The 14,608-nt window shown below is 37.6% G+C and overlaps 2 protein-coding genes across 3 annotated transcripts; one reads left to right on the forward strand and one right to left on the reverse strand.

Moving 5' to 3' along the window:
• Nucleotides 1-6,286: 6,286 nt before the first annotated feature.
• On the forward strand, nt 6,287-7,315 carry LOC128744237 (charged multivesicular body protein 3). Of its 2 annotated transcripts, none has more exons than XM_053841086.1 (3): nt 6,287-6,375; nt 6,451-6,508; nt 6,563-7,315. In XM_053841086.1, the coding sequence occupies exons 2-3, from the start codon at nt 6,464-6,466 to the stop codon at nt 7,181-7,183; spliced, it is 666 nt and encodes a 221-aa protein (XP_053697061.1). In that variant the 5' UTR covers nt 6,287-6,375; nt 6,451-6,463; the 3' UTR covers nt 7,184-7,315. The 2 variants fall into 2 exon arrangements, with proteins under 2 accessions (XP_053697061.1, XP_053697069.1); XM_053841094.1 differs by having other exon boundaries at nt 6,339-6,363.
• Nucleotides 7,316-8,803: 1,488 nt separating this feature from the next.
• On the reverse strand, nt 8,804-11,093 carry LOC128743368 (NF-kappa-B-repressing factor-like). Its single transcript, XM_053839928.1, has 3 exons — nt 10,271-11,093; nt 9,777-10,210; nt 8,804-9,707 (listed from the first exon to the last, which is right to left on the reverse strand). Exons 1-3 carry the CDS (start codon nt 10,997-10,999, stop codon nt 9,518-9,520), a joined length of 1,353 nt encoding a protein of 450 aa, XP_053695903.1. The 5' UTR covers nt 11,000-11,093; the 3' UTR covers nt 8,804-9,517.
• Between the last annotated feature and the right edge of the window lie 3,515 nt (nt 11,094-14,608).

Here is a 14,608-nt window from a genome sequence, read left to right on the forward strand (position 1 = left end):
AAGACGGTACTCAAGTAGCTCTTCAGCGGTGTACTGCATATTCTGTAAAGCCGTAATGGAGAGTTCATACTACATAGAAGAATAAATGAGTGCTGTTGAAAAAAAGTTTTCATTCAAAAAATTCAACTATTTGTTTTAAAATTCATCAGAACGTTAATTTTATAGAAACCTTCAATAGTTGTATCTTAAAAGGAAGGCTAAATTATAATATCCCGAATAAATTTTCCATGATTTTTTTTCATGTGACGTCACATAACTTCAAACCCCCCCTCCCCCCTACGTCACAAATCGTCACGATTAGGTCTACCCCCCTCCCCCCTATAGGCGTGACGTACTTTATGGATGCCGCCTAAGGCCTAACTCAAGAGCATGTTTGTCGCTTAAGGATTACTCGATCTGTATAAAACATTTCAATTAAATTATGACTATTAAATTTTCAACCGTTACTCACCAGGTCATTGACTAATTCACAAGGGTATATTTTACGCTCAAGGATTGCAATTGGCAATCGTAAAGCCATAGCTTAGCCAGTACATTTCCTAAAAAAGTTATTTATCACAATTTGCTCCTAGTAGTTTGCGTCTCATGTGTAGTAATCCAAATATACCTGACGAATATTAAAGAAAAGATAATACCAATAATTCATACAATCAAAAAATATCGAATACTACCTATAGATGATGGTCTGCATGCAGATAGGATATATAAATTGCCTTTATTACAGTTCCAAATATACGTTTACAACAGTCTATCCCGCAGCTCCCTCGCCGCAGTCAAGTTAAATGGAAATATTTGGACATCATTTCGCGTTTTATCCAAAAACACCTCACGGACACGTCTAAACCACCGATTGAACTGTTTAGAGCGGAAGTCCAGCACCATCCTCAATTAAAAAAATAAAACAGACAAGCTATAAATAACACCGATTACACCATAATAGTTTAGCAGTTTGTTTTTGTTAGTACACTACACAGTAAAATAATTCAACCTGTTTTCACGTACACAGAAAATAATTTAATACAATTTGTCACTTAAAGATTAGATTTTTTTTATTATTTGTTTTGCACTAACAAACTGTTCATAATATCAAAAAAATTTTAATAAAAACAAAAAAACTCACAACTAAACACATCACTCGTGACTCAAATTTTTCGTAATGGCGGTGCGGTTTCAAATGACAGAAAGAAAAAGGGCAAAATAAACATAAAATTGTCATCAAGAAACGCGTTTCCATAGTCGGTTGAAAAGCACTAAACTTATACTGTTACGATAACCCATAAAAATGTTAAAACTACCATGATATTCTTACAGTTAGTAAGTTACCAATTTTATGGTCCTGTTGACAATTCAATATTGTTATATCAAGCTGCAAAAATATTGTCATTAGAAGTATGAGAGAAAAGTCAATTTAACCACGGAAATAGTCAGCGATTTGCTTGTTGTCATAGTAGTTTTAACCACGAAACTTCTCAAGTTGACAATAATCATGGTAAGCGCTACAATATTGCAATATAGTTAAGATGACCATGCATACATGTTTCGCATTACCATGGTTTTTTTCTCAGTGTACTTTCTATATATATTGATTATATTCCAAACATGCGTAACGCAATTAACGAGTAGAAAAGCTTAATAACACTTCCACGTGAACGGAAAAGGGATTTTAGAAAAGCTTGTTGCATAATCTAATAATCCTTTTTCAAACAATATCATATTCATTTTGATCTGTTACATAAACGTTTCGGATATTCACTATGCACCATGCGCCTCCATTGAGTCCCCTGCTCATACAAATTTCAAGTTAAGTTTTCTCAAAAAAGTTCCATAGGCTACACCTATACGAGCAGTGTAGTGAAGTTCTGGATCGACAGGGCTACGCTATGGTGTATATGGTTAAGTTCTAAGCCTGTGACCGATAGTGATGTTTCCTAGTGAGACGGACTTGATTTACTGGTGTCGCAAAGTCGTCAGTTTTTTTTTTAAACTGGATGATCACCAAAGGGGTTTTCGAAAAAATATTTTTTTATTGCCAATAAATTTCAAATGCATAATGGGTATGAAAAGGGGAAGGCAAATGAGGAGCGTCCAATATAGCTCTAGCCATCCCAAGCCCCTACCTAGCGCCTACACGTGGCCATACCTGGTAATGCTCTATTGAGTAGCCAAGCTAGTAGGTGCGATGCTGGGTGGTTCCCAGCTGCCTGATCTCAAAACCGAGGTATTGGACAGACGGCGGACACGGTCACACGGCCTTGCTAATAGGTAAGCCTAATATAAGTTTTTTTTTCGTTTTAGCTTATGAAGCATCTCCTGCTATACAGTAAAACCTTTGGCCAAAACGAGTTTTAATACTGCACATGGATACTAGAATGAAAAAATTAAATTAATTATTAGAAGCACTTATGGAACCTCAAAGGATGCTACTCTATTCCATACGAAGGACTGCTGGTGAGATTGTTCTATTTTTGTTCATATATACCAAATTTCATCTTAATATCACATTATAGAGCTTGCTAAACCCAGTGCAAAAGGCTACAAAACCTTATCGTTTATCACTCAAACGTATGGTTTTTTACCGGGGTATAACTGGGGGAAAACAAAAACAAACGTGTAAAATCAATGTAAAATCTAACAACAGCAACAACAAATCGCGCGTCGATGTGTGCGTACGATAAACGTCAGCAAGCTCAATCAATAATATTAGTATTAATAGTGATAGTATTATTATTAATAGCACAGAGAACAGATTAACAGGCTCGAAGGAAGTAATCGATTTTTTGTGTGTAAAATCTGCCGGTAGCGCCCTCCAGAAATAGTTTGCCAAACGCATCAAAAAATATCCATGTACCTTTATCAACATTTCTTTGTGCTGGAGTTACATAGCAGCGATGGCAGCGACATCAAGATTTAGTTTGCCACTTACTGCTCGAGGGGTGCTCTATTGAAGGATTACTCGTAGATTACATAAAAACCATTTACACACTTTGTGTCAATTACCTGGTAGTCTGTTCTCTGTGTTAATAGTATTAATAGTGTAGAAGGCTGAATGATGGAGTGGATTCCCAAGTAACAACGCCCAAGTAACAACGGTATTTGAATTGCAAGAGCAATGGCTGTTTACGGGTTGGTTTAAGGCGATCAAAGCTGCATAAAGTAAGCACTCAAATGGTGTTTAAATAAGCGATGCTTAAGCTACTTTAAGTTTTTCAAACCAGTTATCTCCCAAAAGCTGATAAAAAGCTTAATAGCGGATTTTTCTGCTAAACAATCTGCTTCTAAACAACCAAAACATCAAACCGTTTTACGGCTGCTTAAAGGTGTTAAAATGTAAAGTGGAAGCTTTCATTAGGTTCACAGCTTTCAAACTACTTTAAGTCTGCTTAAGGGTGTTAAAGTGGCTTTACAAACTTCTACCAAGTTTTTTTTTCGGCTCACAGCACACATACTGTCAGATCATAGAATTTCGCAATTCGGCTGTCAGAAAAAGTTTGTCAGTTATCGACATTATCGACTGCTTCACGCTAGACGGGCTAGGCTTCAGGTGTAAAGATATTCTCACTGTCTGTTCTGCAGATGCAAATGGGGCGGATCATACATACGGTGAGTGCTTATGGATCAAAAGATGGCGGGTTCAATTCCCGGAAAAAAGACCTGCATTTTTAATTATAGCTAGCTTACTTGTACGAATTAAAGTTATTCGAAACTAAAAATATCGCGTTCGCGGCGAAATAAAAATGACGCGTTCCATTTTTTTAAATTTAAAAATATATTTTTTTGCTGCATAAAGGTTGATGAAGCGTTGATTAAGCGACTGGAAAAGTAGATTGCAAAACTATTTCTCGTTCTAAAAATAGAATTGACAGCATTGCGCAAATTGGCTATTTAAAAGTGCAAAAAAGTTTCTATTAAGCTTCATTGCAGCTTCGAAAGCAGCTATTAATTCGCCTGAAGCTTGATAAAATCACCAGATTTAGATGTTCAAGAGCTGAAAAAAGGTTTTCATTTCTAAACCTAAACCATAGATCAGCCACAGGTTGAATAAAATCAGCTATAATTTATTTACAGCTGTACCTCATTTGATACCCCGTCGTTTTTTGAATCTAACAGTTCTTTTTTTTATTTCAATTGAGTCAATATTTGATGAAAAAATTAATAAAAATCAAAAATAAAATGATTTGCTGTTTGACAGATATCAACCAAGCCGATTGATTGAAATGATGTCAGAAGTTCTCTTCCTCTCTTCTATCTTTCTGATAGAGCTTTTCATTTTGACCGAGCTTTTGACAGCTCCCATATGAAACTTGTATCGTCTGACGACCATAGTTTATCTACCCACTTTGTTGTCTAAGGCGAGTTGAGAAGAAAAATGGTTTACTTATAAAGCTATCGTCTAATTCTAAAAAAAAATTTTTAATGAAAAAAATGCTTTTTTTATTACTTTCACTCGTCAAATTTGGAAAAGTCTTCATGTGACTTTACAGTGACATCATATCTTATCATAATATGCGAGAATTTAAATACCGCTGAAATACCCAATTGTTACTTGGGTAGTAACTATAGGGCAAATATCATGTATATACAGTGGACCCCCGTTCGTTTGAACGATTCCTCATGCAAACCAACGGGGTTAGTTTTTAATTTGAACAACTGACAACCCTAAATATGCTGTAACTTGTATGAACTGGTCGCCCTGCTCTTTGTTATTTTTTTGATGGTTTGATTCAGTTAGCAGTTGCAAGCAGCGAATATTTCTCTCTCCGATTGGATTTCTATTCGGATTGTTGGGTAAACGCAACGTGAAACATATTAAACACGCTAGATCAGTATAAAAAAATCATGCTTATGTGCATCGTCTGCATAAGAAAATGTTGTCATGTTGAGAATGACATTTGAACCATACTGTGTCGCAATCATCAGCAGAGCGATCGAACATACATACAGCTGTAAAAGTTATGCGTTACGTGTATGGGTGGGGTGTGGGATACAATGGATCATTGGAAAAGCTAAAAAATTTCACAGATGGCTCCAGCATAGATATGTTCTGTCAAACACACTCGACAAACGTCTGTCAAACTGCCTTGCAATCTGATTGGTCCACCTAAAAAGACCGGTTCAGATTAACCGTTATCAACCGTCAACAACAACGGAACGGCAAGAAATTATGACGTGTAATCTGTATCAGCCTTAAAGTTTACTCCAAATATGCCACGTGGGGCTTTAGTGTCCATCTATCGGTAAGCATGAGCAAAAGCTACCTACAATGATCCATTGTTACAAATTATTACAAGGGGGTGGGGGGCTCGTCAAGATGGCATTTTTAGCGTTACGTATTATTTGAACGGCTCCTCAGATTAAAAACGGTCAAACGAACGGGGGTCCACGGTACACGCAAATTTCGTGTGGGTGCTTGAGAGCTGGAGGAAGCTCTACACCGAAAAAACTATACACGTGCGTTCAATGTGCAGATCACATAGATATTCTCCTGGTGCTAATCACTACAGTTTCATAGGAATAACACATGAATCATATTCAATGTTAAAACCATGGGTAAAACACTTTCAGATGACCTGTTATTCACATCAACTCATCGTGAAAGTTACGTGAATTTTAAATAGAATGACATTTCATAAGAGTTACCCCTTGATTAAACGTGTGAAACCAGTGAAATATTTATAAAAACTTACACCTTAATTTCATGTGGATTGCAACAGGATACGATCTAATGGTAAAACACACCCCATCGGCAGACAACCATGTTTTTGCCGCCAACATCTCGCGTGTGCGAAAATGAGATAGCCTGTCAGCACTGCGTTTCACTCAACTGCCAGCAGTCTGATTTGGGCCCGCTGTCAAATTTTGAGCCCCGGACATGCTGTCGCTGACGTTTACTGCAGTTCGATATAGAGATGTCGATGGGTTGGTAAAACACGTGGATTTGCAGTGCAAAAAGCAGTGACTATCATGTTGGTTGAAGGTTTGTTGGAAAAACATGGTTGTTTAACGTGTTTCTCATATGAAATATTTCATTTCACGTTAAATCGAAGGGAAACGCTTTTGATACCCGAATGATTGACAAATGAAACAAGATTATCAATATTTGGACGTTGAAATTCATGTGTAAGATCTCTTGGTAACGCCGTGTCTATTTTTATCAGTGTATATTGTTAACCCCAAGTTAACAAAAAGGTAAAAAGTTCCAATACGCTTGCTCTTAGAAATTTCTGGCAACTCGGTATATTCACTTACTGACATTGACACTTCCAGTAAAGTTTCAAGTTTTTTATTCGGAGGATTCTTGCTTCAGCGACAATATTAATACCTACATATTTTTTCATATTTATTTTTCCCATAACTCACCTATTGGTAAATAAATCGGTGAATCACACACAGTAATTCCATGATTTAACTATTAGCTCTAATCGATTGTTTTATTTGAACTACTTAAAATAGTGAAACGAATCAAATGGGGCTTTTTGGTAAATCACAGGAAAGAAATCCAAAGGATATGGTAAATATACTACTTTAAATCGATTTCTAATTAACCTTGAATAATGTTGCGTAGGTCCAAGAATGGTCGTCAAAGCTAAGGAAAGAATCGTACGCTTTGGATAGACAGATTCGATCTATTCAACGGGAGGAAGAAAAAGTGAAACGCTCGTTGAGAGAAGCTGCTAAAAAGAACGATAAAGAGATTTGCACTACTCTGGCAAAAGAACTGATCAGGTCTCGAAAAGCCATAAACAAAATCTACACCAGCAAAGCTCACATCAATTCAGTTCAGTTGCAGATGAAAAACCAGCTTGCTACTGTAAGGGTAGCTGGATCCCTGGCGAAGTCGACTGAAGTGATGCAAGCAATGCAAGCGCTTGTCAAACTACCGGAAGTAGCAGCGGCAATGCGAGAAATGTCCAAAGAAATGATGAAAGCTGGTATCATCGAAGAAATGATAGATGAAACAATGGAATCACTGGAAGATGTAGAAGAAATGGAAGAAGAGGCACAGAAGGAAATCGACAAGGTATTGTGGGAAATTACAGCAGGCAAGCTAGGGGAGGCTCCTTCAACTCCAATGGCTGCTCCGGCAAAAGAAAGCGAGGGCGAAGCTTCCGGTGTGACAGGTGAGGTGGAAAATGAGGAAGATATGAGGGACATGCAAAGTCGATTACAAGCGCTGCGATCATAATTTATGCCCATATAGATTACTATCTGCGACTTACGTTTTAGCTCCTGTATTGAAGTTGATATACAGTATATGCCCATCGGCTGACTCGCTTTGCTTGCACCGTTTTAGTAACCTGTTGTAAATATAATCGTTCTACACTTTACATTGTTTCTTAAAATTATTCTTAGCAGCAAGCCGGTGAAATCCCTGCACACTTAATTTTTCTTACCGAACACCGTAATTTTTTGACGAAATTAGAACTGCTGAGCGTTCGGTTGTCAGTTCGGTAATTAGTCTGCTTGACGAACGCTCGGCAGTGAAATTTTTTTTGTGAAATGTCAAAAAATGCGGATTGTTCAGTATAAATTAACAAACCGATCGTCAAAAATTACTGTTAAAAGCCGTAATTAGAGTGCTGATACTTGAGTTACGTGTACTGAATTTTCGTCATAAATTTAGAAATATTTTTATTGAAATATTGTCTTTAATATTAAATACAATTAATTAAATAGATATGTGGTGACGAAAGATGCTTCCAAGTTGTTACAGGTACTGCTCTGTCGCATGTTCGATTCTCAACGGGGAGAGTTAATAAGATCATCACAGTACTAGACCCGCGATTGTCTTATACTGTCACAGCTGGCTGCGCAGTCTGTCGAAAAAACACAGAAGGTCCAGTTTCGAAAATGACTTGTGGTTTTATGGTGACGAAAGTATATCTTACATGAAGCTGGTCAAGTCCTACAACGTGTCACTAAACTCCCGAAAAGCACTATAATTGTTCATAATTTGAACTATTTTCACACAGTTTAAACATGCACCAATTCATTTTTCTGTTTGAATTTCACTTTGACAATTAAAAAATGCTTGATGATAACTTCCGCAAAATTTTCTGAACTCAGCATAGCTTTTGCGAACTTATCCGTAATAAATACTGTCACTTCGTTAATCAATTGCCGAATTTTTGACAGAACTCACTGTGCGGAAGTATTCAGCAAAAAATATTAACGAACTCGTTACCATCTGATGGACATCGGTATTAAGAAACGTCAAATATTGACGATGTTCAGCATTCCTTGAAAAAATAACGGATAGGTCAGCATTTTTAAAATATGCTGATAAAATCCGTAAAATAAATTACCGAACACTTGAATAAAATTTAAGTGTGTGTCATTAATTAAACGATAAAAAGTTGACCATATCCTGTGAAGCCGACATCAAAATGCATTCGTTTGGGCTACACTTTGCTAAGTGTAAGAGTAAGCTCAGACTACAGAAACTGTTAGTGATACAAATTTTTCTTGTTGTCACTATTTTATATAAGAAAAGCAGATAATGGTAGTGCAACGTAAAATATTACACTGTGAATTGAAATTCCACCAGTAACGGTCAAGCGTAACGCCGAGCTTTAAAATCAACCGCATTATAAAATATCCTTTCTGTGATTTTTATCCACGTAGTTTTTATAATGAGGGATTTCATATGCAGTTCATATAATCATTAATTGATATCTGTGGTTTGTAGTTAGCTGTGCTGGTCGGCTAGCTTTAACACCGATACCATGATCACCTATCACATGAAAGGACGTTCGGGCTCAATTTTTTTCGTTAAGCGCTGCGTCCTGCGTCAGGTTGAGTTTTATTGGTTTTATTATAGGGCTTTGCTCAACTGGTCTACTTTTGGTATTATACAAGTCACACGCGACATGACTGTCGAGTAACTCGACCGAATTGACCGCTAAAACGCCGGTGAGTACCTTTATTTCTATTTTGATATGCTTCAAGCCGCTATGCTGCCATTTCTCAACGCACTCGAGACTTGACAGTGAATGAGTTAAGTTGATAGTTTATCTCACAGTACATAAAATCTTCCAAAAGTGATATTAAGTATCTTTCAGCTATAATCAAAAAAACAACATCGTAATATGCCTCAATGCGCACGTCTAGAAAATATAGCCGCATTATCATTGATTTGGTTGGATTGCGTCTTCGATCGAATAGTAATTGGCAAATCAGCCATCTATTTCACACCAATTCATACCAATCTAATGATGTATTCAATAACAGGTTTGACTAATACTCTTCGTAAATTCAAATCCGTCTGCATTGTTCAAATTTGAGCGATTTTAACAATTTCAATCAAATGCGTTATAAAAATTAAATGGCATAGTCAAACTTAAGTGGTAATGCGACGCAATTTGGATGCCGAATTTTGTCACATAGTTGATTACGCAGCCATGGTCGGGCCAGCTGTGCCTTTATCTATGCAGCGACCAAATTCGACATCGCATTACGTGTCACATAGAATCCCTGGAGAAATCCTAACAATTGAAAATTCTTACATTAAAACCTATCCTTAATCACTTTCATTATTGCCTGTTGGTGGTTTAACTGTATACAGCTGACAAAATATGGTATCTTTTTCGATAAGAATTCGATCTAAAAGTTCATGGGGAGGCAACTTACGTCCAAGTAATACAAGTTGTCGAGTACCGTTTTCATCTTTACCGTAGCTACGTGTTTTCAATTGCATAGTTTGCGCCATACTAGAAAAATGAAACAACAAAAGTTAAGTACTATTTAAAAATATTTAAAATTGTTTTCGAGGTCCATACCTATGTAACAAAGCACGTTCTTCTTTGGTGAATTCGCTACTAAATACCAAATCGTACTCAATTCCAGATTTTCGAAAATTTTGCATGGTTCGACGATAGAAGTTAACGTCTATCGAGTAGGAGTTGTCTCGAGGATTAATTTTCCCGGTTTTCATAGTGTCCGATTGTTCTGTTGAATTAACCCCTAAACCCTTGCGACCTATCTTTATTTGGCACTTGATAGGATCGACAATTCCTTCGTTCTTAGCACCTAGTGAGCCTCCACTCCAACCGAGTTTTTGCAACAGCTTGAAACCCAAGTTGCTTTCATCAATTTTCTTTTCCTTCAGTTCAGTGGACGTTGGTCGCCCGCTGTGATCAACCATTCCTTCAACAACTTTCCTTTCCATCTTACTTCCGAGTGTTTCTTGCAATTCCACGGGATTTTGCTGCCGCTACAACGAAAATCAATAATTTTCGCTCATGCTATTTATCTACAAATACAATCGTCTTACAATAATATGATAGCAGTGCGACTGCATTGTTTTCAGAAAAACCTGCTTTGCTGTTTTAACTGCCATCTTTTCGCCATTATTTACTGCCGATACCAGAGTTAGCTCACCAATCATTACCGCTACACTGATTGTCCCATCGCTATTTTTTGTAATCCTCATTGTTAATTTACTATCTCCTAACTTATTAAATTCCATTTTCGTTTGTTCATAGTCGTTGTTCAACAAAACAATATTATTGTACGCATCTTCTAACGTCTGGATGTTTGCTACAGGCTTGAATTTTCGGCTGTATTCTGTCCGTAGATCTGAACCACGATACGTTTCTTGTTCGCTGGCACCTTTTCGCTGCACCTTCAACGCAGCAGCATTGGAGGCGGAAACAAACGTACGTTGCAATTTATTTCTTCGTGAAGCGCGGTACTCATTAGCTATTCCTTCCGACAGTTCCTTGATGCGTTGCATAGTTTCTAACGGATATCGACAGTGGAGAAGTTCTACGTTGACGAACACTTGCGCCATACAAACAAGCTCATCCTCTGGAATCTGAAGTTGATGCCTTTCCATAAACAGTCGCCTTAGTTCCCAATGTTCGTCTGGTTCATATGGAGTACGATAATCGTCAATGTTCCAGTTCGTGTTTGCATCGTAGTGGGTACTTTTAATTGCAACATTTTTAGCGGTTTTAGTTTCCTGGCCGTCGTGGCAAGTTTCACGTTTCCGTTTACTCATTGTAAACAGTATTCCGAGAGATAAAATATAATGATATCCCCGGAAAAACAATCCAAATAGACAAATTCGACAAATTCACAAACTTTAAAGAAATACTGTTTATTTAACACGTTCAAAAACCAGGCATCCACCACAGTCCACACTCTTAACTGATTCTACCCGTAAATAGGACGGATTTAGCTTAGCTAGGTTGAAACTACTCAAAGTGCCCTTAAAGTGCAATGAGGTTTATTTAAAATACACTCAAAATAAATTTCACGTCAAAATCATAGGAAAAGTTATGTGAATATTTTCCATCCAGCTTTTCCTGTAATATTACTGTTGCAGTTGAAAAAGTATAATCAATATATATAGAATGCCAGTGTCGCTGCAGTGCGCGTGGTAAACATCACACATGGTCAGATAATGTATTTACATTATATATGCATATGTGTGTGTGCCTGAGATACATCAAAAGAGGAATCTCATTGTCAAACTTTGACAACCAGTTTAAAATTTAAAATAAGGCTGCCAAGTAATGCGATTGGAAACTTCGCTTGCTTCAAATTTCTGAAAAATCTGTGCAAAAGGACGCAGTTGTGGGATTCAATTTATCCGGACGAAAAGAAAAAGAACGTTGTTGAGCCCACCGTGCAGCCCGACTGTGTAAGCGCCAACGGTGAAACAGTATGAACCCTTTCAACTGGCGGCGACTTGACAGCGGGAAGGAATGAAAACAAAAAGGAACCATTACGATAGTTAGTGAGAAAATTTGTACACTTTCGGATGATTAGTTACAAGATTAGAGAAGATTTGAGTCGAAATTGTTATACCTATTTAAAAAACAGTGGTTTCGAAGGAAAGCTTGGTGGTAGTTAGTGATTATTTATTTGTAAGTAGCTGAAAAGAGAAAATATAAATCAGTATTAATAGCAATATTCATGATACTTACCTACAGCAACCGTGGCTCCTGTTGTACGCAACCTGTGAAGAAAAGATTAGTAAACATAAAAATAATCGATTCAGAAAACAGGCAAAAACAGTGAGCGGAGATAAGAATTTTCGGATGATTAAAGATTGGTATAGAGGAAATCGTGAGTGCACGGAGGGAAAAACGTAGGCGAAAACTATTTATTGTGAGTTGTGAAAAGTTGGGAAAAGAAATAATTTGTAACATTAATAAACTTCCAAATTTCAGTTTGAGCTGTACAACAAAATACTGCTACAAAAAAAGTTTACCGTTCTATCCGAACAAACGTTTAAAAACATTTTACTGGCATGAAAACACAGTGATGAACGCACTGATGACAGCACCAACCAGCGCACAGATAAAGAACACCCAGGTAACCAATAAGCCTTAAAATAAGCAGTAAATCAGTCGTTTATTAGCATCCCTGGCGTTTTATACTGCAGGTTGTTGTTTATCAGCTTTTTGACTGCATAACTGTTGTAAATTGGCATCCACAATTCTATTTAAATTCTTCTTGTCGGTAACTAGCTGCAAATAAGCATTGTCAGCACTATAAGAGGGCTAGCAGTAAAGTAGCCGCATATTTTGCCAAAATAGCATTTAAGTAGCATTTAAGGCGAAACGTGTAGGTTAGCCGCATGCTTTTAAATCGCATTGGAAATGCTTATTGGTTACCTGGGCAGATAAAAAACAATGACCAACTTTGACAATGAAGTTCCCGATTCACAGACTTGATACAGATTGTTAGCATCATGTTTACCACAATGAGTCCTGTAGAAAAACAGCGACACTGGCATTCTATATATATTGATCCTACTGTTGAAAACCGTAATAATCGACTCGCGACATTTGGTTTTATTCTTGTTCTGTGTGTCGCAATTACGTCGCACATGGTGCGCTGTGATCGCACATTGATCTTGCTAAGAGTTACAAAAACTTATCGTTTTTCACTCAAACGTATGTTTTTTACCGGGGTATAACTGGGGGAAAACAAAAACAAACGTGTAAAATCAATGTATAAGGTTTTGCAAGGTGACGTCACGAATGAACGCAATTCATCCATTTGACATCCACTCGTGGTTTGTTTACTATTTGTTAGGCAAACACAACATGCATAAACTAAAGTTAAACGTTTTAAAAGCGTATTGTCCAGCAGTGTCACCCTCTAAACTACTCGGAATGGCAGTTTTTGTGCTTTTCTTACCTGCCGCAGACGCCCTTAACAATATGTAACTTTAATCATTTTAACCCGCATTCTAAGTCGATGTAAACAAACCACTGATAGACATCAAAAAAGCGAGGTTATGCTCGCCCGTGCAAAACCTTATAAAATCTAACAACAGCAACAACAAATCGCGCGTCGATGTGTGCGTGCGGCAAACGTCAGCAAGCTCAATATCGCGAGTCGATTATTACGGTTTTCAACTGCAACAGCAATATTACAGGAAAAGCTGGATGGGAAATATTCACATAACTTACCCGGTGTCGGTCGGTGTTTTACTTTATTTCTTTTTGTATCTAACGTGTAGGAAGCGTAAAAAGATGTTAGCCGCATCTTTGCTATAGTTACTATATAGGGTAACCAACCTATTTTGGACCCCATCAGCAGCTGTACATAATTGGCCTTGCCAGCGTTGAAAGAGATTTCAAAGGCTGCTCGCACTTACAGGAAATCTCGTGCCGAACTGTCAACGCGTGAGTGTTGACAAAAGCAAAAATACTTTTCTTTCTTTTTTTCTCACGCAAAATCCTGAACAATATCAGCAACGCTGGCAAGGCCAATTTGGACACTTGCATTTGATTTTGCTGTAAGTGTCCAAATTATGTACAGCTGCTGAGGGGGTCCAAAATACGTTGGTTACCCTATATAGTTCGGCGGATACAAAAATCGGGATTAAACGGGATGAATCGGGATTAAACGTCAAATGCGAAGCCAAACGTTTTTCAAAATTCGAATTGTGGGAGTAATGGTAATAAACACACTTTATTTTCATAGAACTAGTCATTTTCACCACCCGTTAGCGAGTATTTTCCGTAAAAACTTGCACATTTCTCTATAATTTCAAATTTAATTTAAAAAATCAGGGATGCCAATTTGCCGAACTTTATATGTAGTAACTATACGTCCAACACACTCGCCAGTGTGTGAGTGCCACGAACCAAACTGACAGAAGAAAATGATCGGCTCGCCGCTCGACCGGAATGACCCTCCGACATTTTGTTCATTTCCAACCCAATTGGCCTTGCCAGCGTTGAAAGAGATTTCGCAGGCTGCTCGCACTTACAGGAAATCTCGTGCCGAACTGTCAACGCGTGAGTGTTGACAAAAGCAAAAATACTTCCCTTTCTTTTTTTCTCACGCAAAACCCTGAACAATATCAGCAACACTGGCCAGGTCAATGGGGGCCTTAAGGCGGAACCGAAAGTGGCTAACGTTATTGTGTTAGTGCGACAAACACTGTACTGTACATCTCATGTGTTCGTTAAAAACCTAAACGTTTATTTGAATATTGCATTAATATTGGTAATATATGTCAAATAGCGGAGCTTGCAAACATAAACAGCTGATCCGCAGCCAACCGCACTGACTACAAACATCCCGAAAAAGGGTTTGTTTTCTTTATCAAGGCATTCCGATTCAATCAAAATTAACAGCAGCA

Source organism: Sabethes cyaneus, chromosome 1, assembly GCF_943734655.1.
Source record: "Sabethes cyaneus chromosome 1, idSabCyanKW18_F2, whole genome shotgun sequence".
In the NCBI taxonomy this organism is placed as follows: domain Eukaryota; kingdom Metazoa; phylum Arthropoda; class Insecta; order Diptera; family Culicidae; genus Sabethes; species Sabethes cyaneus.